The 25,931-nt window shown below is 34.7% G+C and overlaps 1 protein-coding gene across 2 annotated transcripts; it reads left to right on the top strand.

The window, feature by feature from the left end:
• The first annotated feature begins 545 nt into the window (after positions 1-545).
• Positions 546-25,931, top strand: prim2 (DNA primase subunit 2). Of its 2 annotated transcripts, none has more exons than XM_023327743.1 (14): positions 546-633; positions 1,178-1,327; positions 1,457-1,566; positions 3,092-3,153; positions 3,230-3,350; positions 4,286-4,381; positions 5,874-6,011; positions 9,760-9,827; positions 11,814-11,886; positions 12,466-12,651; positions 21,212-21,338; positions 21,918-22,000; positions 23,554-23,622; positions 24,920-25,931. In XM_023327743.1, exons 2-14 carry the CDS (start codon positions 1,183-1,185, stop codon positions 25,139-25,141), a joined length of 1,500 nt encoding a protein of 499 aa, XP_023183511.1. In that variant the 5' UTR covers positions 546-633; positions 1,178-1,182; the 3' UTR covers positions 25,142-25,931. The 2 variants fall into 2 exon arrangements, with proteins under 2 accessions (XP_023183511.1, XP_023183510.1); XM_023327742.1 differs by having other exon boundaries at positions 3,086-3,153.

The raw sequence follows: 25,931 nt of genomic DNA, 5'->3' as shown, positions 1-25,931 counted from the left end.
AACAGAGACAGACAGAGAGATATATAGACAGATAGATAGAAAATGCATTTGTTGCTAGACCTAACTATTTAATTCAAGTGTAAATAAACAGGCTTTCTAACAGTGGAATAAATAGTTTTAATATTAGAGACATGCAAAAGTGCACGATATATATATAATTAGTATATCAAGTTTGTGTAATATGTTTCTTTACTTGTAATAGCATTTTACCGTGGAAACTTATTTATTTATCTGTTTGTTTGTTTTTAGTGCGATTATTGAGTGGCCTATGCTCCCACCTGGCCTTATAACACTATTTTCTGTGCTAATTAAAAGGACAGCAAAGGTTACATGTGACCATGTTTTTCGTTAACCTAGACAGAAGTTTAAACAAAATCTTTTACGAAAAAAAAGTGTTTGATATTTTTCGAGTATGTAACAGAACTTTGTCACTTTTCATGTTATATTTAGGTGTTTTATTTTTGTCAATTTCATTTATTTTTTTTATATGTCGGTGTCAGACGGAGTGACAAAACGAGCGCTCACTTTACTACGTAAGCGTTTCTCTTCCTGCTACGTCACAGTTTAGCCGCGTCTGTTGAACTTTTATTTGGCGGGATTGGACATTGTAGAGCCTGCTTCCTCGTCTTGTTGGTAATATTATTGAAAATATTTGTATAAATGTTGTTTGTACTATTCGTTTTGAGCTCATTCGCTTATGTTTTTATTAAATGCTACATGCTAGCTTACAGGCTGTTCGACGGGAAAGTAGTTCTATTGAGAATTTGTTTGTGTTTGTCACAAGAGACTTTATCAGCGTTGGTGAATGTGTTGGTTTGATTGACTTTAATTAGGTTAAATTTGCAGTTATTTAATGATACTTGCTTCAACTCATTGAGTGGTAACATTTATTAGCATCGTTAGCATCGGCGGCTTTTTGAAGTGCAGGTGAATTGAAAGCAGAGGTTCTAGCTGACAACGTTTTTGAGATAGACTGCGATCAGCTGGCATGTATGTTCCGAATTGGTAATAGCTATACTATGTATGCAACTTGTACTCAGTGTCCCTTGTCTGCATATGATATAAAATTTCCTATACATATAGAGTAAATAATTATGTTATTCTAAATGTAAAAACTTGACGACTCAGCTTGTTTTGTATCTGTATATTTACGACCATTTATTTCTGTAACCATTAGGCACCATGCAGTTTCCTAGCAAAAAACCCAAGGCTGTTACTGACCTCAAGGCTGAGCTCTATTCACAGCCTCTGCAGTTCTACGGACAACCTCCACTGGAAAACATCTCCCTCTCTGAATTTGAGAGTTTTGCTGTTGATAGACTGAAATGTAAGACTGTAATCTCTTTATTTTCTATTTAAACACATATTTTTTGTATAAGGTGTTGTTAACTTGTCTGTATGTGTCTTAATTTTAATGTGCTTCCATATGTATTTTCTTTCCTTAATTCAACTGCAGTGCTGAAGACTGTGGAGAATTTGGGAGTCAGCTATGTGAAACTAAGTGACGACTACAAGAAAAAACTTGATAATGAGATTAAAACGCAGAACTTTCCACATGGGGCTGGTGTGAGTATAGTGAAACACTGAAACACCATTTAGAAGCATTTGAACATATTGGTATATAATTGAAATAATTTATGTCAGTAATTTGGTGAAAAGAAAAAAAATGGCTTACTTTATCGGTGTATCATATTTCAAGCCTATATGTTTGTTACCAGAAAAAGAAAAAATTTGAAGATAAATTAAAAATATATTTTTAATGCAGAAATGTCATGTTATTACCCACACAATCACAGGGCAAAATGCAACTTGATATTGTTCAGCAGAAAGTTATGATACCCTCCACAAGTAGAGTAAGCCAGAGTTGGCTGTTTCAGAGTACTGTAAGAAGTTATATTAATGAAAAGGTAAGTGGTAGTGATAGATGCACAGGCCATAAGGATAAGTGCAGCATTGGCAAAATTGTGAAGCAAAACTTATTCAACAGTATAGGGGAAATTCTCAAGGTTTGGACTGTAGCAAGATGGCTGTGCTTCTAAAACCATTACATCCAGATACATCCAGTTATGTACACTTGTAGCGTTCCTACTAGTGTATATACACTTAAACCACACGCTTCTTTGGCACTGTTGTTCTGCAGTTAACCCCCCTTTCAAATAATTTTATTACTGTGATCTGCTGAGATCATAGATTATATGTGCTATCAGAGCAAGCTTTAGGGATTGTGGATATAAAAGGGACTTGACCTTCAACATGAATCATTCTTTTGCATAATAAGCTGAAGTTGAGCATCATGGATTTTCCTGAAATCTTACTGAGTTCCTATGGCAACGTTTCTTTCATTGGTTTAAATAATTATAATAATAATAAATCAAGCTTATATAGAGTCTTTTAGGACACTCAAAGAATGAAAGAAACATTTACAAAATCTAAGATTCTTATTACCCATATCAGATTTAGCTGATATGGATAATATGAGCAATTATCCACATAAGCTGATCAGTGTACAGTATTTCTTACTTTATAAGAACTCTGGAGGATCGTCTGTTGCTTATGATCTCTCTATACACGTGGACTGTGCATAACATTAACTTTAACTCCAATTCTATGGTGAAATGTTTTAGTTGATTGTAAGGCAAACAAAACACACATATTACAGATTGACAAGGTCATCTGAAGCATCTTGTGTCATGTTACTGCTTCATCTGAAGCATCTTAAGCAGATGCTTCAGATAAAGCATCTTAATTGAAAATTTGACCAGAGACAATCCGAGTCAAGGAGGGAAAGCCCAGACTGTGCTGTAAATAAGATTTTTTTCCCAGGAACGTTGTACAGGAAGGCACTGGTCACGCAAGAACTATGCCATAATTTCTAATAATGTACCATGTCAGTTATTAGAGGAAGATGGCATATTCTTGCTTATTTTCGGACTAGTATAAAAGTGGCATACAGAATATTGGGCAAATATGTGTTGCACTGAGTTATTCTTCAGGTTATATTCTTGTGATAAGTACAATTACAACCTTCTCTTATGTCGGGACCTATATACTAATGGGTTGATAAATGATCTGTTATCGCACTAAGGAACAGACCGAAAAACGCAGAAAAGACCACATTTCACACTTCATTCTGAGACTGGCCTACTGTCAAACGTAAGTTGATGATTTTAATTATCTTATGTATAGAGAAGTTACAATGCGGCTAACATTTTTTCCATTGATGTTGCAGGGAAGATCTGAGGCGCTGGTTTATTCAACAGGAAGTCGATCTCTTCAAATACCGCTTTAAAGAACTGGAATGTGGTGAAAAACTCAAATTTCTCCACAAGAATAATCTCCAATACAATACAGTAAGTGTTTGTATTTGTTTCCATTTTAGTAAATGCACTCTATACATTAAATATTTCAGAATTTTGAAATACCTTTTACGTCATGTAAACTATTTTATCTTTGTGCTGGTGTGCTAAAAGGGCTTGTGGGTATTATACTTATATTTGTAAGCAAATATTTGATTAAAACGGCAAAAGGCAATCTTACATTGCACTTTGTAAGAACTTTTAAATGTTTAGTTACTGACATACACAGAGTGAGGAAACTGATAGCAGAACGTTTTTGTTGAAAGGAGATCAAAAAAAGGTTGAAGGATTGTAAAAATCCAAACAAATTAAATTGTCAGGGTTTCATATTGTATTTTATGTTTCCAATTCAATCTCTGACTGTAATGTGAAAGGAGCAGGCGGTAGGTTGTGAGCGCTCTATAATGGCTGTACAGTGTTTTGTCGTCCACTAGGTGGGGCAGTTTGATCATTGAACCCCTGTATGTTATCCATAGGCTGACCTTCAGCTGGAGTTGTTGGTGATTTTTAAAGTACTGCTATTAAATTGTAATGCATTAGGGAAATATGTTTTGTCACTTTTGATTTTTGCAGTTATGTCTTATGCATCCTAATCACAAAGGACTTAATTATTTCTTTTTGTAAGCTAATAAAATACTTTACTAAATACTATGTAATTTTTTTGTCTGTCCATGTAGTCTAAATTTTAAATTGAGAGATATATTTTTAGCAGTGTATATGTTGATGAATACTAAAATGCATAAGATGAAAAAGGCTAAATATACTATATAAATTCATCTTGTCAAGTGACGTCTAATGAGGATGGAAGTGTTGCGCTAATTAAAAAAACAAACAAACTTGAGCCTCAGATGTTGGTTTATTAACAGTGATGTGTTTCACCCTTTAAAGCTGAAACACATCAGTGCTGAAACTTCCTGATAATCTTTCAGATTAGTGCTGAGGAGAAGGATAATCTGAGGGAGAAACTTGCCACCTCCAGTTATACTGCCAGTGGAGTCAAGGTGGAGGAACAGGATTTCTACAAAGTGAGTTACTCATTTCTTTTCATTGAGACTGATGATGGTGTTAATTTAGATAACTTTCACAAGTAAAATTTTAAACATCAAGTATTCATCTAGAGGTTATGTACGAAGTGATCAACTGTTTCAACTGTTAATATGTGCCTATTATAACAAATGCTATAATAAATATAAATTAATTTCTACATGAATGTTGTAGGATTCATTATGTCTCATGTGGACAATATTTCCAAATAAGGTCTTGTTCATTGGACAAATTTCTATATTTTTTTCTGTACAGTTTGTGAACTTTTAACCTGAGTAGGTGGCAGCTTTCAGCATATTTTAATATATGAATAACCTGTATTCAGCACTCTTCCAGAAACTACACACAATTTCCAATGTCTTTCTGTCTTGTCCAGACCAAAGAGATTTTCCTCTTATTTTTTGAATTTATTTATGTTTTTATTTTATTTTTAAATCATGCCATAAACCTGAGAAAAGGGAAAAACACATGTTAGGACTTTTATAGTAAGTATTTTAAGAAAAATCTTAATGTCTTGAGTTATAAATGCACAGTTTAATTAAATATTGTTTACATTACTTAAAATCATCGGTCAAAATTGATCTCATTGCATAAAGGTGTGATTTAGCATAAAGATGCAAAACACCCAGTTTGTCATTTTTTTGATGCTGTAAAGACCAACATTCATAACGGGAGAAAGGAGACACAAATGCAACATTACAAAAACTAGATGTTTTTTTGAAAATTGATTAAATATGATCAGAGTTTTTTGTTAAACAGATGGTTTTGTTCTCCATTTGTTTGAACCAAGAAGTGGGGCTGCAAATGGAAATATTTTGTCCAAAGACAAAATATTTGACAAAAACCTCCAAAAACCATCTGGAATAATGTGTTATGGTATGATGAAGCATTACTTTACATTTTAGCCCATAATTCCTGAAAGTATTTGGCATGAAATAAAATTACCAAATGAACCCCGTGAGGCGCACTGAACAGCTCCAAATGATTTGGCTTTGAGTAAAACCCCCACAGGTTTTCTGTTAGGAAACTCACAAAGAAGTGGGAATTTAATTGTCAACACCACATTGAGGCTATATGTAAATTTGGATCAATTAAAAAAAATGTCATTGGAAACCACATTCATAATGTGTAGAACCTGTTGAAGAATAAAACTATAACTTATAGTTGATATAGTAAAAAGAAAAATTGTAATATCTGAGTGCATTTCAATCTGCAGTCAATTCACAACATGAACACAAAGTGGGCAAGTTGCCTTGGCCTGCTAATTGACTCTAATTTACATTCCATTGAGCAGAATGTAAATCATTCTCCCTAACAGCTCTGAAATTTGTGTAAATCTTCAAGTAAACAGCACTCTGTCAATCCCCAAATCCCTCTAATCCTGGGTATTTTTGAATAAATTATTTCATTTTAGGTGGTTGCAATGCACTTTCGAGTCAGATTTTGCTATTAATCAAATATGTGTTTTTAAAGGTTCCTTTTCAAGATGCTCTTGACCTGGTGCGAACAAGAAAAGTGTACCTTGAAGAAGGCTATGTGTACATCCCCCATAATGAAATCGTCACCATTGTTCTCAATGATTTCCGCACAAGGCTTTCTAAAGCTCTTGCAGTAAGTACTGATGGATGTTTTATATTTAAACCATACAAAATGATTGAAAGGCTGTAACGTTGCAGTCCTGCAAATCAAATGTCAGAAAAGCACAAGAGCACACATTTCTTATGGTGTTAAGAACATTCTTCTCACTCATTGCACTACAAGTTCAAGTGCTTCTTTGAGCACATGTACTTTATTTTAATGCACATTGTTTACTAAAAGCTTGACTTCATGAGGCAGATTGGTAAATTACGTCTGTTGACTTTGTTGCCTTGAGGGAAATTGGAGAAATGCGGAGTTTAAATGAGAATTACTGTGCACACATGACATTAAATGTCTGGAGGGAAGACTGGCAACAGCTAGTAGGAAAAAGCTTATTGTCCCTGCAGGCCTGATGTGTTTTTTTTTGTTGTTTTTTTAGGCGTAGCAGGGTGCTCATGGTTGTGCAGCATCTAGGGGTTCATGTTTTGCTCTTAATAACCTGAGGGAGTAGAAGTGCAGCTTTTTTGGAACCAGAGGCATTCCTTGTTATTGATGCGAGGCGACAACTACAGTTCTGTGCTGGGGAGGAATCCAGCCTGCAGATCAGACAACAGCTTCATTTAGCAGCCAAACTCAGTAGTTTGGTATTATTGTACCAAACTATGTGTTTCATTTATTAATGAATCACAACTTCTGTTGGTTAGATGCTTTACAGCTGATCTGAAGAGACTTTCTATTGGAGGAAGTGACAGAAGTATTAAGAAATCCATGTTTAGACTGTCCTTGGCCAGGACAGATCTGTTTTATTTTTTATTTTTTTTAAAGTCTGACCTGCCAAATTGACTTCTGACTGATCCCAGGTTAGAACACAAAAGAGAAAGAAGGTACTGCATGTTCTTTGATTGAGGTAGTAGTTTGTAATCTTATAGAAAATTGGGAACTTTGTGATTTTTTTTTTCTCATGAATACATCAAAACTTATGTCCCTAACCTTTGCCTGAATTTTGTTGGAGAAATTGTGGATATTCTTAGTTTTGATGGATGGACTTACTTTGGACCCACCTTTCACTCCAAGTTTTTATGTGTTTTATGTTAAGCTAAAACAATTCATTAGATTAACCATGATGAATCAATTATTCAAATAATTGTCTACTAATTTAGAAATGGACTAATCATCATCTGGAACATACAGACTCCCAAGAAGACTATGTTCCGAGCAGTAATTAAGTCAAAAGTGTACAAAATGTACACATTTTTATTTAAAGTAAAAAATACCCTTTGTGTAAAAATCTTCTACCCAGAACTGGAGTGGCATAGTCTTTCCTTCACCTAGTTCAAAATCTGTAATAAGAAAGTAAATGATAAAAAAATATCCTATCAAGCACATTTGTGATCCAATTTTTAATCAGTTAATCTTAAAAAAATAATTAATAGATTAGCCATACACTATATTGATGTTAAATCAAACAAAAAGCACTGCGTTTTTCACATTTTGGTGTAATTTTTTGCTACATGCTGTGTTTTAGGCAACAAAAAAATGATTTTCTTATTTTAAAACAAAGGAATTGAATTATTTGTATTATTTGTATTTTTTTAAGTCGTTAAATGAAAAATTTGAAGAATGTGCCAATTTTGTATGCTATTAATTGTCAGAATAATCAATAGAATAATTAGTTATCAAAATAATTGTTAGTTACAGCTCTAATTTGATAATTGACTAGAGCCACTTGTGGGAAATCTGGCTGATTTTGGTATCTGATTTATTGTATTGTAGCTTTTGTTGTTTTTGATGGCCTAATGTCATCCAGCTATACATTTTTACTCCTCCCATAGTTGAAGGGAGGATGTGGCTCATCCCAAGAAGCGGGGAACATTTTGGGACTTAATGTCAGAGATGGTGTTAATGTTCACATTCCAAGTGAAATAAAAAGTTAAGTACCTGATAAAAATGGTCCAGTTCACAATAGGCTGGGATGCCTGTAATGGTCACTGCTGTGAGGGCACAAGGAGAACATTGTTGTTATCAGGCAATTTCCAGGGCAACTGACAGTCATTATAAAGATCACTTGACTCTCAGGATGCTTCACCAATGGATTAGTTGTCACTACCAGCAGCTGATTGGAGTGACATTTTAAAACTGAAAGCAGTTTCTATGTGAAGGCATCCATACAGTTCCAGGCACCCACATTGCACCAAAGCATTGAGCCTTAAGAAAGCATGTTGATGTCATAGTCCTACATCATTAATTTCATTATCATCATGGTGGTACTTCATTTTTTTATGTCTCTATGTAAAGCTACTATGTCTGGATTTATTTGTTAAAAACGTCTAAACCTCAAAACTCTTATTGTAATTAATGGATAGAGGTTTAGGTCTCCTAACCAAATCTGAACTAATTTAATTTAATGTGTCACAGCTAAGCAAAATTAAATCCAATAGTTCTCATTTATCATTTTAGTCTGTCTTAAAACCTTATTTTCTGTCCACAAGAAATGCAACATAAACAGAAATATTTTTTTTATTAGCAGTATTATGCTCTGTTCCCTTTGACTATAATACAAAAGCCTCCTTCAATCAGTATTTTATCATTTAGTGCAAACATTGGATTCTGCTCAGAACACAATCTAAAATTACTTTTTGCAGTTTAACAAACTCATTTAAAACTCACTTCTGGCAAACTGAATTGTATGATCACCTGATTTAAACTAGTGTGATTTCAGATGATGGTTAAAATATAACTTCTTATATTGGTGCCTGCTGAGTAACGAAGCATGAGAGCTTTCACAGACTGTGCTTTTTGTCTGAAAGGTTTTTTTAAAAAAACAAAATCAATTCCTTCCTTCCTCCTCAATCTAACACACTTTTAGGTGCAGATGTCCTATTGTTGGCAAAGTGAGCCTGATGTATTTGATTCTGGTTGATCAAAGCACATGTCCACTATCAAAGGACAGAAAGTGAAAGCTAATGCAAATGGGGGAAAAAAGCAAATAAAAAACAAAGAGCAGCTTGTTTTAGCCATTCTTCCACTTCCAAGTAATGATCAGGGTGGCTAACTGCTGAAATTGAATAATTGTCTCAAACAATTCTATTTTTCTGGAAATCTACTCTTGTGTTTCTGTGTTGGATATTTTCTTCCACTCACAACAATAAAAGTAAATTTGGTAAAATACATAACATACAAAAAAAACACTCTGAACAAAAGATGTATATTTACGCCATCATTTTATTTATTTATGTATTTTATGTAGTGAAAGTTTGCTTTAAAATCAACTGAGCTGGTTTGTTTTCATGCTAAAGCAGCATTTGAATACCAAAACCAGAAATAGTTATATTTTATCGGACAGTTATTTTATGTGATACAGATGTTTTAAAGATGGTGCGGGTTTTACATCTATTGGCACTTTAAAGGCTTTCACACTCCCAAGTTAACTGTCTGCTCCCCATCACACAAGCTTTGTGTGAATGTTCTTTGTTTTAAATATTGCAATTGCGAATCACAGCAGCTAAAACACGATTTGTCTGATAAACAAAAACATTACCTTCTAAAAGAGTTAGAACTAACATCAGGTTAATTCAATGAAGGTATTGCCCATTTTTTGAAATGTTTTTATTCAGTTTAAATGAAAAAGCTGAGAAACATTGGGGTTATAATTAAAAGATGTTGTCTCTTAAGTTTTCAGTGGAAATGCCTTTAAGCAGTTTGGTTGTACTGATCTGCAGCCTTAGTTTTTTCTAATCCTTTGACCAAGACATTATTCATGTGATGCCCATCTTTTCTGCAGTTGACAGCCCGCTCCCTACCAGCGGTGCATTCTGATGAGCGTCTCCAACCGCTTCTTACCCACCTCAGGTAAGCAGCAGGATTAAAAACTTTGTTGCTTTTCTTGTTGAAAAAGAATATTGTCATGAAAGTACATCAAATGTGGTCTTGAAGTGTTGTTGAGTAAATCTGTCATTTACTGATGCAATTCTTCATCATCGTTGGGGTGCGTTGCTGCATAATATTTTATTTTCACTTGTTTCTGCAAATGCACAATTTTATATTTCTGATAACAGACACCCCAGAGCTGTGATGTTGTCATGTAGACAGTTGTCAAGTAAACTGTCAACATTTGTCGTGACTTATAATGAGGGAAATTCTGCAAAAATTACATTAATAATTATTTTGTCATTTTGACAGCTGATTAAAAAAGAATGTTGAATCATCTTGAACTCTGATCTCCAAAGTTTTGGTTTTCATAGACTGCTTTAATTCCAACTTTTATCATGGCTTGAATCTAAAACAGTGTCTTTAATGGACAGAAAGTCAGAACTTTCTGTGTGACTTATTTTTGATCACTAGAGTAAACATCACAGACCTAAATAATTACACAAATTACATTTATCTATTGCAATTATTAATAACTATGCACAACTTCAGTGTTTTTCTTAGATAATTTAGACCCTTTACCTTTCATGACAGAAGTTGAAAGCTCAAATTGATAAAATTCTAACTCCATTTAACTTTTCTATTATTACTGTCAGCATCTGCATAGAAAATTAAGTGTTAAATAGGCTCTTACACCTGTTGTGTTTCCTCCAACTTTGTTCTTTAAACACCCCAGTAAAACTGCTACTATTACCTTAAGATAAGATAAGATAAGATAAATCTTTATTGTCATTGTCACAAGGACAACAAAATTCAAAGGGTGCCATCAGTCGGTGCACATGCCCAAAAACAAAAAATAACTGTCTCACAATTCACACACAATGCAATAATCAACAAACAACTGGCAAAAAATAAAATAAAATAAGAACAGCCACATTCTCACATACATTATTTATGATGATTAATGGTTGTTTTTGATTGCATTTAGTTTTGTTATTGACATCAACACTGAAGAGTGTTGTTGACCAATTTACCGTTAGGTATGGTGTGTTTACTGACTGAAAAAAGGTCAGATGTTTGAGTGTCCAATTGTCCAGTTAGCAGTCATGCTTGTGAAACTGAACTCTGTCTAAATATGTTCACCAGATAGTTTTATGGAATGTTCCTAATAGCAAATGTGCTAACACATTTGTTATCACTAAGGGACACAAGTTGCAGTTTGATCAATTTAGAAGATAAATAAAGTAAAAGAAAAACACTTTTGATCTTAGTCAAATTCTGCAGAATTTATTTTGAATTTGTGTCAACCTCGTAATCTGGTTTGATTATATTTTCCTGAATTAAAGGGGATTTCTTTTTGTCACACTGATGTTTTTCAAATGATACATCAGTACTAATATAATAACATTAGTTGAACATTAGTTGAGTATCATATTGTCTGTTTTAAAGCAGCGGGTTTATTACTTAACGATGCTTGTAATTGTAAATGGGTTTTGGAATGCTACAGTTAACTACTCGTGGCCCAGTTTTATTAAAGCTGTGTGCAATTTTTGGCTTTTTCAATCTACATTTAGTAGCAAGAAATAATGAAATATCCTTGCAAAATAGCAGGAGACTTTATCTTTGTTTCAGTAAAACAGCTGAAGGTGTTTATTTTGCCTTAAGAGTAAAAACCCAAATACACTGGTGGAAGAAGGGATTATCCCAGAGTGTTGTTAGGGATTAGTGGATAGGTTGTTGAGATGAATAGCTATGTCAGTAATCTTTATAATAGGGAAAATATTATATGATTTGCTGCCCAATCAGTTGAACTCTGGCTCAGCACAGGCCTTAAGTGGGTTTGGAAGGAGATCAGAAAAGGCTGTATGATCTTAACCACCATAAACATATTTTATGCTATTTTGAGTTTTAATGGCAATTGTATTTATTAGAGAGAAACAGACCTGATGCTTTATTCTCTTATTTCAGCCATTCCTATTTGGGACAGGATTACAGCGTCCAAAAAAATGTTGGGAAAATCTCCTTGGAGCAGATCGATTCAGTAAGTCTTTCTGACCATGTCTGATTAGAATGCCAGGTTTTATTTATTATAATATAGAAGGTAAAAAGCAGTGCAATGGGATACTTATAGAATATCTGGTCACTCAGTGGTGACATATTAAAGTGCCTGGAGAAAAATACAGAAAGTTCATTGTTCTTTGTTTTAGAAAAAATTGACTAAGAGCCTCATTGTAATTAATGTTTGATTTAGCAAGAAGGTATATTCTCCTAAGTGATGCGACGAGTACCATTTCATTCCTTAATCCAGGCCCTCTGCTCTAACTGTGCTACATGTTTTAGATGTTTTCTTGCTTCAACAGATCAGATTTAGATGATTAAATTACCTCCTCAGCATGTCATTAAGGGCCAGCAGAAGGTTGTTAACAACCCATTTATTTTCAGTCAGGTGTGCTGAAACAGGGAAACTTCTAAAATACACTGGAAAGTGGTCCCTGAGTGTGATTAATGGGCATGCTTAAGCATGCTTTTGTTTCTACATGTGTAAAACAAAATTAGTAATTTTTATCGTGTGACTTTTTAGGGAGATTTTTGTCCATCATTAAAAGTCTAGTGTTTTCAGCTTGCAGGAAAGTCCTTCCCGCTCTGTATGAGGCAGCTCCACCAGACGCTCAGGGACCAGCACCATCTTCGCCACGGAGGCAGAATGCAGTACGGTCTCTTCCTCAAAGGCATCGGCCTCTCTTTGGAGCAGGCGCTGCAGTTCTGGAGGATGGAGTTCATACGAGGCAAAGTGGATGCAGACAAGGTAATGTTGTAACTAAACTTTTAACTTTAATTTGCTCTGGCCTGCTTAGCAACAAAGCAGAATGCATCATAGTCAACAACATATTCATCTATTATTAAGCCGCAACCTAGTTTGCAGTTGTTAAGAGGAACTTTAGCAGACACTGAAATTTTGACTTGTTTTATTTTTATTACACAAATTATAAGCTAATTCAGTATCATTTCAAAATGAAGCAAAATTCCTTGACGGAGACAACAAAAGCCTTGGTTACGTCCTGTCCAGATAACTGGCCTTTACCAAGTTTATATATATTTGAATCACTCAGATTCAAGATATTCTGACAGAGAATTGGATATATACTCTGATGGAAACTACTGTATTTGAAGGAAAACTGGTATTCCCAACACATAATACATTACCTACTGTACTTTAATACATAATGGTGGCAGCAACAATTAAGAATTGCTATTTAGACTCCATCTCACTCGAGGTTTTTGGATTTGTCAAAGAATACCCAGACATTTCATATTCTAGATGTGCAAAGTTGATAGAGACATACAGTGCATTTTGACTCAGGGGAACTGAAAACAAATGTTCACCACACTTTTCAAATTTTTATTTGTAATACATTTTGAAAACCATGTAATAGTTTTCTTCTGCTTTCCAATAATGTGGAGTCTTTTGCAAGACACTGTAGCTACATCTCATTCCACTGTCCCGCAATAAACTTTTATTGCAAGTGGATTAACTTTATTCTAGACCACAGAACAAAAGAAAAAATATGTATTCACATAGAAATACACTCATACTTTATACTTTATATACTATTTATTATTATTATTATTGTTATTATTATTTTGCCTTTGCTTTTTGCCCCTGCTGATTTACTTCAACACTAATACTGAAATGACAAAATAAAGTTGTGCAACATAAACAGTCAAATTTGATTATATAAATAAAAATGCCCATCACGTCGCATGTAAAATTAAGAATACGTTCTAGAAATGTCTGATCCCAAATTATGCTTGTATTTAAACAGGGGCCCTCATTTAGGCCAGGATTGATGTCACCCTGTACTGACAGCTCCTCTGCTGTGCCAGCTGAGCTTTAATGCAGCTTGCTTTAAAGAGTGTTGGCAGGAGATGTTGTCACAGCCACGCTATGCTAACATCTGCTACGGGAAAGTATTTCAAAAACAGCCACTGGCAGCCACTGTGTGTGTTTGAGCCTTTTGTGCTGTAAAGACAGAACTGTGTTTAGTGCTACCAATTTAATTAGACAACTAATGGTAAAAACACTGACAGAATACATTGTGCTCATTCAGTTGACTGGATTGCTGAAATACATTTCTGAGATTTGTTTTGATTTAGATTTTTTTTTTTTTTTAGCTTATTCAGAAGCTATGAATTAGAAGCCAAAGTCCTCTTCAATACACTGTGGAGAAACTTCAAAGAAATGAGCTACATTTCCACAGGACTAGCAAATGGCAAAATGGAATACAGAATGTGCATTAAATACAACACCCTAGTTGACCTACCAATTGCTGGATGAGAATATTGGGAATTTTAGAAGTGTTCGCGCAAGAGTAACCCCTGTGTTGTCCAACCACATTTCCAACATCCTGCTGCACATACATTATAGCATAAGTTTGCAATTATTTTAAGAGGTATGGTCTCTGATGTGAACTTTAATTGGCTTTACTTCAGAAATTTAGAGCTCACATGGTTGCTCAGTGTTATTACCCAGCTTCTGCTAATAGGATCAATTTTTCATTGGGTAGCTCTACATCACACTGAGGTGCATGGATCTCATAAAGCAGAGCTTGTAGAGCAGAAGAGGAGATGCTTAATACAAAAATAAAAACTTCAGTGGCTCAGAGCCGATCAGCAATAGGACATCTTAATTGGGACATTCCTTGTACTTCTTACAATGAGAGGTGTAGTGTGGAAAACATGAGTCATTGTTCTGACTTTACTGAACAAAGCCAGTTTGTTTTCCAAGATGTCAAAAAAGCAGCAGCTTTCAAAATGGCACCCACCTGTATACTCTCAGAGCGCGCCCTGTCTATTCAAATTGAATAATCGCCTCGGTCTTCCAGAGAGGAAGAAGAAAAACTAAAGTTTAACTTTTACATAAATAATGACAAAATTAACAATTTATCAATTATAAAACATCAAGAAAACATATAATTTACAAGTCATTTAATTCTTCTCTTAATTACTTAGATTTTCTCCAACCAATCAAACTCCTGCTTCTTACCAGCTGACGTCCTGTAAAAGAACTAGCTCCGTCTTTTAATCAATATAGAAAAGCTAGAGAGGAACTTGGTGCTTCTTGATTCTTTGATTCTTTAATGTGCTGTTAAACTGGTGAGATTATTGGGAACAGGATTTGACATGTCAGTGTAAACACCAGTTTTATTACTGATTGTAAGATAACATGTACTCAATATAAGGTATGTTTTGATATTTTGATGTTTCTTGCAATTATTATTACATTTATTACATTAACATTAGGTTCTCCTGTTGTAACGATACATGGCCACATAAATAGGGAACATTGTTATTTCAAATACCTTCAGACAAGCAGTACATGCAAGACAAAAGATCTAATTAAAAACTGTTGGTCAGTTTTTAATCACTCACTCACTGTAAATTACAAATCCTGCTATGAGGGCGTCTGTTGTTGGCAGGGGAAAGGAAGTCGGTCATAGTTGATGAAAAATATTACAGTGCTTGCCATGGCAATTCAGTAGAAAGACCTGTTCAGGTTACCAAAAAACCTGAGCGTGGGGAAGAGAGTCACTTTTCAGCAGGATTATAATCCCATGCAACCATTTCTACAAAAAAATGCTTTAGATAGGAGCATATGTTTATGTTAGAATGACTAAAACGTCCAGACCTATATTCAAATGAGAATCTGTGGCAAGATTTGAATATTGATGTTCACAGACGCTGTTTATCCAGTCTGACTGAGCTTAAGCTTTTTTGTGATAAGAATGAGCAACAATTTCAGCAGCTAGATGTACAAAACTGTTGAAACGTAAACCAAAAGATTAACAACCGAATTTGCATGAAAATATGCTTTTAGAAAATACTGACTCAGGCAGGTTGAATAGAAATGTGTTGTAATTTTTTAGATTTGTATTTTTAAAACATTTAGGAAATTGTTTTTTAAAATTTTTTAAAACAGATTCTGTGTACGAGTAATCTTTAGTTATTGAGGTACATATGATCTCTCACTAGTTAAGTTAGTTGAAAATATAATTATATCAATGAACTGAAGTTGCAAGGCTGTCTGACTAATTTGAAGGCAGACAGAAGCAATATTGGCGATTCATTTTTTTTTAAGATGCAGCAAAACCCTTTTTATTCAAATTTTTTTGAGTCCTTGTTTCCCTCTGTCTCTACAGATTTAATTCACAATAAATATTTTGTGCTCACATTGAAGTTTTCTAACCCACACAGGAATTTCAAAGAAACTACTATGTTGTTTGAAAGTGTAATGAATGTCAAAACAGAAATGGGAAGAAATTCCTAAAAAAGAAAATGAGTAACATTGACTTTAATCAAGTAGTGCCCATTGTAGTTTTATAATCTCTCCATCCATCAGGCTCACATGCCAGACGTTTGTTGTGGCCCTTTTTTGTGCCCCATTTTTGAGGTGTCTTACTTGCCTTGTAACGCGTGTGATGGCTTTCGGAAAAAGCCCTGCTTTTGTTCTACAGCCGAGGCATCTGAATGGTGCTGACCAGCTCGCAGCTCTCACAGTGATGTATGTGTTGTGTCAGAAGCTGCACTTTGTGGCATGCTGCACAAAGCCTTCTCATTAGTATGCGACAAGAGGAGAGAAGGAAGATGAGAGGCAGCGATGCCGAAAGGAAGGCCTGGAGGAAGAGGCAGTGTAATATTAGACTAGTGGGAGAGGGAGAATTGATGAAATTAACTTGATCTATCCATTCTTCTTGCCACAGACGTTGGCCTATTCATTTGTAGGAGTGTCTATTTGTGCCAATTTGCTGTAGCGTAGTGTAGCCTTGGGGCAGAACTGCTGTTAAACTACTTGTTTTACAGACCTTAACTTGAAGTTAATTCCTTTCTTCTGACAGACACCATCGGGGTTGTTTTGCTGCAGGACAAACTGGTTAACTTTGTCGAATTGTTTCCATAATGAGAAAACGAAAGTATGAAGAAAATTTAAAGCAATATTTCAAGATTTTAAGCAGGAAGTTAAAGCTTGAGCACAAAGAGGTTTTCCAAATAGATAATTACTCTAAACATACTGTCAAATTAGTGCCAAAGTGGCGTAAGGACAACTATGTTAATGTTTTAGAGTGTGCTTTACAAAACTCTTATCTTATTCCCATAGGGTACCTAACTTATTTTCTCAGGTGGACCAGCACAAACGTTAGGTGCACCCAAATTTTAGACCTCATTGCATTTAACATCACAGTTTAACAGATCCACTTTAAGTCACTCTCCAACAAGGGCATATTCACTTGTAAATGACTAACAATCTAGTAAACATAAAAATCTTTATTTGAAGTTTATATAAAATTGTTACTTACTGAAAAAGTGTTCGGTGCTTCAGTGAGGTTAACATCAAAAGATAAAATAAATGAATGTAATGAAGTGATGAAGTAAAAGAAAATCTAAATTAGAAAAGCAAGCATTTCAAAAGTTAAGCATGTTATGAACATATCAAACTGAACATTTTATTCATGTTAAACTCTGGGGGTCATTAAAATCTGAAAAAAGTCTAAAACTTGATACAAATAACAAATTAGTTGGTAGGTTGTATCTAAACACTTGCTCTCAGCTTCATGTAATTACTGGGCCCGAAAAACTAGTTTTGGTCACGAGCAGAAATAAAACCAGTCATTTAGTGTAATAGCAAGTGTGTTTTGCAGGAGAAACAGAATTGGTGCTGAGCAAGTACCAACAATGTATAACTACAACTGATTTGGTAAAATGTTAAATCTCTTGTGTTCTTTTGTTTTTTTTACGGTCTTGTAAAAGTTGTTGTTGTAGCTGGAATTAAAAGTACCGGTAGTCTTTAAAGAGACTCCTAACACTTTCACTGTTAACCTTTCTTGAACCACTATTTAAAAAAACAGAACAAAGACATTTTTATTGATGTTGCACCAATTGATAAGAAATTTGATCTCAGATAAAAGTCCATTCAAATCCTTTTAACTTAGAATAAAATTAAATCTGTTTATCCTAATCGAATTCAGTATATTTCTTCCTGCTTTTTATAATAGAACTGTTTAAAAGTACTGAGAGCAACAGGGAGGAGATTATTTGGCCAGAAATATGGCTCATATGGAAAAGAAAGTTAGAATATGACAGGGTAAGGAATTATCCTCACTACTTAATGGAGTGTTTTAGCAACACAGCTAAAGATGTAACTTAGAGGTCACCTGGACTAGATGCAACCCTGAGCTTAATCCAATAACAAACTTTTAAGCCTATTTTGGGGGAGCGTAACTGCTTCCTTTATACAAGTCTAATAGCAGAAACCTTGACCTCATTCATTTAAATACTGTAAAAAAGACAACTTTGAGCACAGACTGTGATTTAGTCCGTTTGCGACAAATATGTAGCTCTTTGGTCTTTGCAATGAAGTGAAGCTGGGTCATTAGAAGCTTTTAATGTTTCAGAAATACGATCACCTGACAAGAACAATATCACCATATCATATTTTTACTACTAATTACTGAGTAATAACATCAATCCTCACTTGTAATTTGTGCTGTCATTTGTACAGTTTTGCTGAGGTTTTGAATGGTATTATGACCATTTAAATTTTCTTTGTGGCTAGAGAATGACTCAGACAAACTCAAGAAGTTGAAGTTTCAATTTCTTCAATTCAAATTGAAGAAATTTAGTTCACTTTTGTAATGTTAAAACCAACAAAAGTGAGGATGTAGAATTTAAAGTCAGCAGAACTGTTTCACAATGCATCAGTGAGTGAATATAAAAATGTGATGTACTACATCTCACTCTACACATTACTTTTATCAACGACCATCAATGTCAGTTTGTAGTATCTGTGCTGTCATTCATTTTAACTTGTAGCTCAAAAAACATAGTCCTGTTGAAAGGAAGAAAACTAAACTTTTGCCTTTTCATGAATGTTGTCTTGCAGTGAAATAGCTTGATAAGTCAAGATTTGCAGAAGAGCTGTCTCAGCTGTTTGAGTCTCATTTTATTTTTTTAACGCTAAGACTTTGTTAGTGTCTTAGTGTTATAGTGTTAATATAATATTGGATGTATAGCAGATGTATATCACTGTAGTTTGCAATTAGACGAAACAGTAAATATATAAAGTAGCAGCTGCCTTTAGCAGAAAAAAAGGTATTTATTATTCTCCTTTAACCTCAGTAGTGACCATGTGATCACTTTGTACCACTTAGGATTCTTTTAATATTTACATTAGTCCACAAAATGCATATTAAACACACTTTAGTGCCAGTGGACTATGGAGCTCTTAAATCTGCAAGTGGCCTCTTGAATCCTTAGAAGCTCAACATAATTAATGTCTGATTTATCATACTTAAAGAAGATTTGATGGGTTTTTAAATTGCCGCTGCAGCTTGTCACATTAGGAAGTTCAAAGGTTTTATTGCGACATTAATGTGTGTGGGTGCAGTTTTGGTGATTATAATCTCGTACTGTCAGAGCGGTCTGGGTGGATGTTACGATGATGTTTTTCTTTTTAAGAGGCAGTCACAAATGTGTGCTGGTTTTATTTTTGGGGGGGCTTATAAAAAGTCTATAAAGTGAAAGTGCTTTTCTAAAACTGAAGTGAATGTGAAAGTTTCCTAAATTTCGACACTTTTAAAATATTCTATGGACGTTTAGTTTGTGTTCTTGACTTTGATGTTTTGCTTCTTGAAGATCTGTTTCTCCAGAGTGGAAAATCAGACTTGTGAAGGTTCATTTAATTTAAACCTCAGTGCAAAAATGTCAGGAATGTTTTTAGAAAGATTAAAGGAATTGTTCTGCATCTTTTGAAGTTGGATTTTATAAAGTTTAAAAAAAATCTTTTTTTTTAATCCATAATCAGTATTGTACTCTAAGAAAACAAGTCTCTTTGAACATGCAGACAAAAGCACCAATACAGGAACAGAGAACTGGGCAGTGGAGGTAACAAAACATGTTCTAGCAGCCATTGTGGTGTGTTATATTTGGAGTAGATTTCAGTTTTCTTAACCCATTTTTTAAGTAAACTACCAAAAGCTCTTTTGACAGCATAATTTTGCTTTTCAAGGCAACCTTTTTGTTTTTGCTTTTTGTGTTTAGTTGTTTTGCTATCAGTTTGTTTACCGATGGCTTTGATATTTTGCTTATTTATTGAGATTAAGATGATGCAAATTTGCATGTAACTGAAAGATAATTTGTTGTTTGACAAAAGGACCTGACTGTTCATCTATAGTCAGAAGTTCTGTTTTAAGATGCCAGTAATTTTCTTCCATTTCATTTGAAAGGTAATGGTTTAATGACCATCATTGTTTAATTGGACAGCCAGAGCACATGTACTAAACCAAGCCCTCAATGTATTTTCTATGTGTTACTTTTTAGCAGGCAAACATTTCTGCATTCAAAATATATATGTTGTTTTGGCCTTAGATCATATTTCCTACTGACAAATTAAATTATAGTTATCTACTAATGAGGTGTGTACCAAAATATTTACTAAAACATAAATAAACACTTAAAATATAGCCAAATTATATGAGGGTCAGAAACTTTTTAGGATACCTGATGACAGTTTTATTCTTCAATTTGCTGTGATGAATTTTAGGAATTCTGCTTTTATTTTTTTTTATTTCGAGCAGTCGATATAAGGTCTAATGTACCGTTTAATGAAGTAAATGTTCTTGTACTGAAATGTAGCGAGTTGTTTTTATTCTCCAATACTCTTGGTGAAGAAACTCTTTTTTTTTTTAACCTTTTAACCTTATCAGAAATTACTATTAAATCATTTTCAGCATCAGCAGCTCTGGTCTTTGCAGGTCCCTGTGCTATGCTGCGCTTTCACAAATATCTTGGAAAGAACACTGGGAGGAGGAACCGTTCTTTAAATAAGCTAGGGGATATACTTACTCAATATTTTCATCATATTGCTTGAAACTCGTTTCACTTTGACATTGATTGCTACAACTAGTCAAAATGGATTCTACTAATATCTTATTTCTCCTTAGTAAGAGACACACATAGCAATGCAGTATTTTTCACATGAAACTTGTGAAGTGTGTTGGATTTGCCTTCATTTATTTCTTGATTTGAAGTACGCCTCATGTTGTGTCAGAGTGCTCTTCAGGACAAGGAGGCAAAAAGCAGGGAGAAGGATGGCCTCATTAAAGCATCCATAACGCAGCTATCTAGAGTGTTGCAACACCTCTGTACCAGGTTCTCTCTAATAGCTCTATATTTCACAGTGGAAAACTTCCCTTCAGAACTGACATGATGTATGACAGTGCCTCTTTCACACCAACCTTGTCTCTCTTATACTCTCATCCTTACTAATGCCTTCTCTTCCTGACCCCCCCTCCCTTTCCCTCGTCTCTCTGTAGTTTGACAAAGCATATGCCTACAGCATCCGCCACATGTTTGGCAAAGAAGGCAAGCGAGCAGACTACACTCCCTACAGCTGCATGAAGGTGATTTTATCAAACCCACCCAGCCAAGGCGACTATCATGGTGAGTTAGTGTCTGCAAGAAGAAATCCTTATCTGTTGTTTTTAAAGTTTTTTTTTTTTTTTTTTGTTAAATTTGATTTGAAGTAGAGATCTTGTTATGTAAAAACATTATAGTTTTTACATACCAAATATCCTAAGTATTTTATTAGAGAAGATTTTTTATTTTTTATTTATATATATATATATTTGATAAACCTGACACACTTTTCTGTTAGTTCATCATCATGTCGTTCTGAATGTGTGGCAGACTGACTGAACACCTGGCATGCTTCAGCAGAAAACTGTTTGCTTTCTGAAAACCTCACGGACCTTGTGTGCTTCCTCAAGCTTCATTTTAAAGTCAGTAATGCTGAAAAGATTTGACTGAGGCTTCTTCCTGCAGTAACGGCTTCCTCTCTGAAGAGTGCAGTCTTCTAGCGTTTATGTACCAGATTGCACTGATCATAATCTGTATTCCAATATTTTATTTATTTTATTTTATTTTAACTTCCAACCATCGGATCAAGTGTAAAATCAGCCAAGTGTCTCTTTTGAAGTGTGTAATAATTGATTTATTGATCTATGTTGTTTCTGTTGCCAGGATGTCCATTCCGTCACAGTGACCCAGAATTACTGAAGCAGAAACTTCAGTCCTATAAAGTGTCTCCCAGTGGAGTCAGTCAGGTGGGTTTTTTTCCCGTCTGACCATAGTCGTACTATTAAATATGCTTTTTGCTTCTGAGCAGTAAAATCATTTCTTTTACTAAGAAACTTTTAAAATGATCTTAGAAAACTTTTAGAAGATGCTGAGGAAAATCCAGTGAAAGATTTATGACATTTCTGTCAAATAAAACATTTAGGAACCAACAGACTGTGATATTATTGACTAATGTGAGCTGACTTTTTTTGCTGGTGTGAAACAAGGCAGCATAATGTTATCAAACACTGTGGAACAAGATTACAATTGATTAAAATAAATGGTCTAGTCACAGATATTGCAGATGGCAAACTGAGCAAGAAAGTAAAAGAATTGAGAGCTTTTGCAAATCTATTTTCCCCTGATGTGTTCTTTTTGAGATTTGTGCTCGATAAATCAAACTTCTCAACAAGACTTTGTCAAAGTCCATAATTTAAAGTAAAGGACATAAAGGCCGTATAAGAAAGAATGTAATATTGAGTTTGAAGATGTCTACTTTAATCAATAAGTTTTCCGTAAGCCGAATGAACATTTATACAGATTTAATAAAGGTAATTTTCACAAATTCGAAGGATAATTAGACAACATGATAAAGACAGTGAATTCAGCACTTTTGAAGCCACAAAAATCAGCATCATGCTGACGCTTAAACAAATTGGATTAGGAGCTGTGGTGTTAAGTGAAACAAGGTAACACCAAAGTTTTTGTTTATATTTCCCATGTCTCTGCAATCTGTCTTCAACCATTAGATTAAACAAGTGGTCCCTGAGACATCGTTAATATCTTATTTGTATGTTTGTTGGAGATGGATTGGAAATGCATCTCAGTGAACAGCTGCCATTTTCTCTTTTGTCTTATTAATCTGTTGCTCTGATAACTACAACAGCCCCCTTTTCAACAAAATCAGTTAAAACGAGTTTGAAAGTACAATTCCTGGCAGAGAATCTGCTCAGCTCATTCCTGATCTATTACCAGCTGTAGAGACGAGCATGCCGGTAGCGTTATTACACCAGAGGTTGGCAAGTAGGAGCTTGGGGAATGATGATTACAAACAAATCCAAGCTGAGGAGCAGTCTTTGGATTTGTTTTCCAGGAGAATGAAAAGCTCCAATATGAATACTCCAAAAGGCTTAATTTAGTTGCAGTTAGTCACATGCAAGAGTAAATGCTTTGCGGCGCATGTGATGTTACTTTTTGCACACAACCTCAGCGTCCTCGGAAAGTTAGCTTCACACATTATGAAAATAGTTAATACAGTTTACATGTGTAAAGTGTAAAGCTGCCTGTGGTCATTCTACCAAGAGCTGATTCATCTGTTTTTATTAGGTTTGCAAAGATTTCTTTAAGAATGTATTTTCTGCTGCCAATATGATTTATGAACTGTGCTTGTGTTGGTAGTTGACCCAAATCCAATTAAAATGGTTATTGAAACTTTGCTGCAGCAGCACCAGATGCTGATGTTATCTTTAAATGTGACTCCAACTCTTTATGTAAATACTTGAATTATCTGAGGTGTGACTTTTTCTACCTTTTGTTGCAGATTCTTGAGCTGGTCAAAGGGATGCATTATCAGTTGGCATGCCAAAAATACTTTGAGTTGACCCACAATGTAAGTTCAGTCTGTTTTAATTGCTGGCCAGTGTTTACATCTCACACTGAAACACAGTCATCACATCCATGATTATCAGAACCATATAATTTTTTAAAGTTTGTTCAGCCAATCCAGCCTATTTTATCATCTGTAGACACTTGCAGAATTGTGATCTGTTTGACTTTTGATGGTTGAAACTTGTTACATATCACGTTTTGCCTGAATAGATGCTTGTTTAGATCAGTGTGATGCAGATGCTTACTAAATATAACCATACATCATTTGGATCCATATGTGATTTTTTTCCCCACATTTGTCTGGCAGGATGTCATGTGTCTCTACTTGATTTGAAACACATGGTATGATCTGCCTAAATCAAATAATTTGTCAAGTCAGCTTGCACTATTTAAATACAGCATACAAGCTTCAATTAATTATTTTATTTATTTATTTTTTTTTAGGGGGAGAGGGGTGTTATGTAAAACAGAAAGAAACAAAAAGGTTGCTTTGAAAAGTAAAGTTATGCTGTTTGTCAAAAGAATTCTGGTTCAGGTTTTGTACACACTGGTATGGGTCATTCTGATATGTGAACTTACTTAAACAGTTGCTTTAAAATACCACTGGAAGTCTTTTTTAAAAATAATTTTTATTGTATGTACTCTGTACATATTAATTCACTCAATACCTGAAAACAATCAACCAATAAATCATCTGTTTAATGAGTTAATATACTACATGATAGATTTTATATGTTTATTAGTTTTATGCTTACAGCCAAGAAAAGCAGCACTTTTTTTCCACTCTTGTTACTGTTAACACCCCCTTCTTCAGTTTTTTTATAGAGATGTTTTACTGCAAGTTATGAGTAGGTGGAAGTATTGTGACATAAATTATTGCACAAACTGTTCTCTAAATATTTTTTATTGCTTTTCTTGTTGACATAATGTAATTTATTCTTGTTCTCCAAAGGGAAAAATAACAAATTTTGATATTTTGTCACTATCTGTAATTTGTCACACATCAGATGCTGTAGCAACTATAGATAAGTCATGTACTTTCTCTACAGAAAACACATAAAATCATGAAATGATTCAAACCATCAATGACTCAGTTCAGTTATGTGTCTCTGAAATTCTGTAACGCGAAGAATTCAGTAAAACATTTCTCATCGACAGTGAGAGAGATATTAAATGACCATTTCATCAAAGGTGACATTGCATTAAATCAGTCAATCAACCTGTCGTCTTCTTGATAACTAGCAGTTAATATCCTCTCTTGACCTTCCTCTGCTGTGCTTTCTCATTTTTCTGAGCAGGTGGAGGACACCGCTTTCTCTCTCAGTCACCCCAACCAGTACTTCACAGAGAGCCAGAAAGTTTTGGGTGGAGGGAAAGATGTGAAGCGAGAAACGGACACACTGCAGAGGCCACAGGAAAACTCTGCCGCTAGAGGATTGACTCGAGAGCCAGCAGGAGATGAATCCCAGCATTTGGCTGAGATAACAAAGAACCTGGAGACCGACTTTCAAGATGCCTGATTCTGTTTTAATCCATGTGGAAATAAGTACTGGTTTGAGGGTCAGGTCTCTTGCTGATTGAAAACTGTATCCTCTGACTTACTGAGTAAGATCTTTTGAGTTGTTATTGTCAGTCATGCAGTGCCTTGTTCTTTTACATATTTTGCTACATTACAGTCACAAACATCAATGTATTTTATGTGATTGTCCAACACATTAAAATGATTTAAAAAAAAGATGGCTTGATCTGTATTAAAGTTACTTTAACAAGCCTCTAAGGCCTTCCAGAGCAACTGGAAGGTCTTGGGCATTAATAATTGGATGACTTCCTAGGGCAATTAATTTCAAGGTAGTAGAGTTAAGGGGCTCATGTTTGTCACCCTGTTCAGATTTTGATTATAAAAAATACAATTTTCTTCCACTTCTCACTTACTGTATGTGCTACTTTGTGTTGGTTTACAACATAAACTCTGAATAATTTGTGGCAACATTTTAAAGAACTTAACACTTTATCAAGACATTGCTAGCTTTCAGCTTCCAGCCTTGATATAACACAAAATTGCATTGTCTTATCTTTTTAGCTTATTTTGTTGAGCCTGTTTGTTTGCTTTCTTTGCTTTTACTCCGGTTTGAACTTGGATGGCTCACACTCCGCCTCAGTGCACGCCGTTTGGCAGGGATGTGGTTTTGGGGTGTGCTCGGTTGAACGTTCCCCTGCTGTCTCAGAAACAATGTCATTGTATTTTCTGGCAGCAGCGTGGATGAATGGTGACAGGAGGATGGATGAAAAGAATAAACAATTTCTACAGTT

This window comes from Xiphophorus maculatus, chromosome 22, assembly GCF_002775205.1.
Source record: "Xiphophorus maculatus strain JP 163 A chromosome 22, X_maculatus-5.0-male, whole genome shotgun sequence".
NCBI lineage: Eukaryota > Metazoa > Chordata > Actinopteri > Cyprinodontiformes > Poeciliidae > Xiphophorus > Xiphophorus maculatus.
The sequence above is the reverse complement of the archived record's forward strand: the minus strand, read 5'-3'. Positions and strand labels throughout refer to the sequence as shown.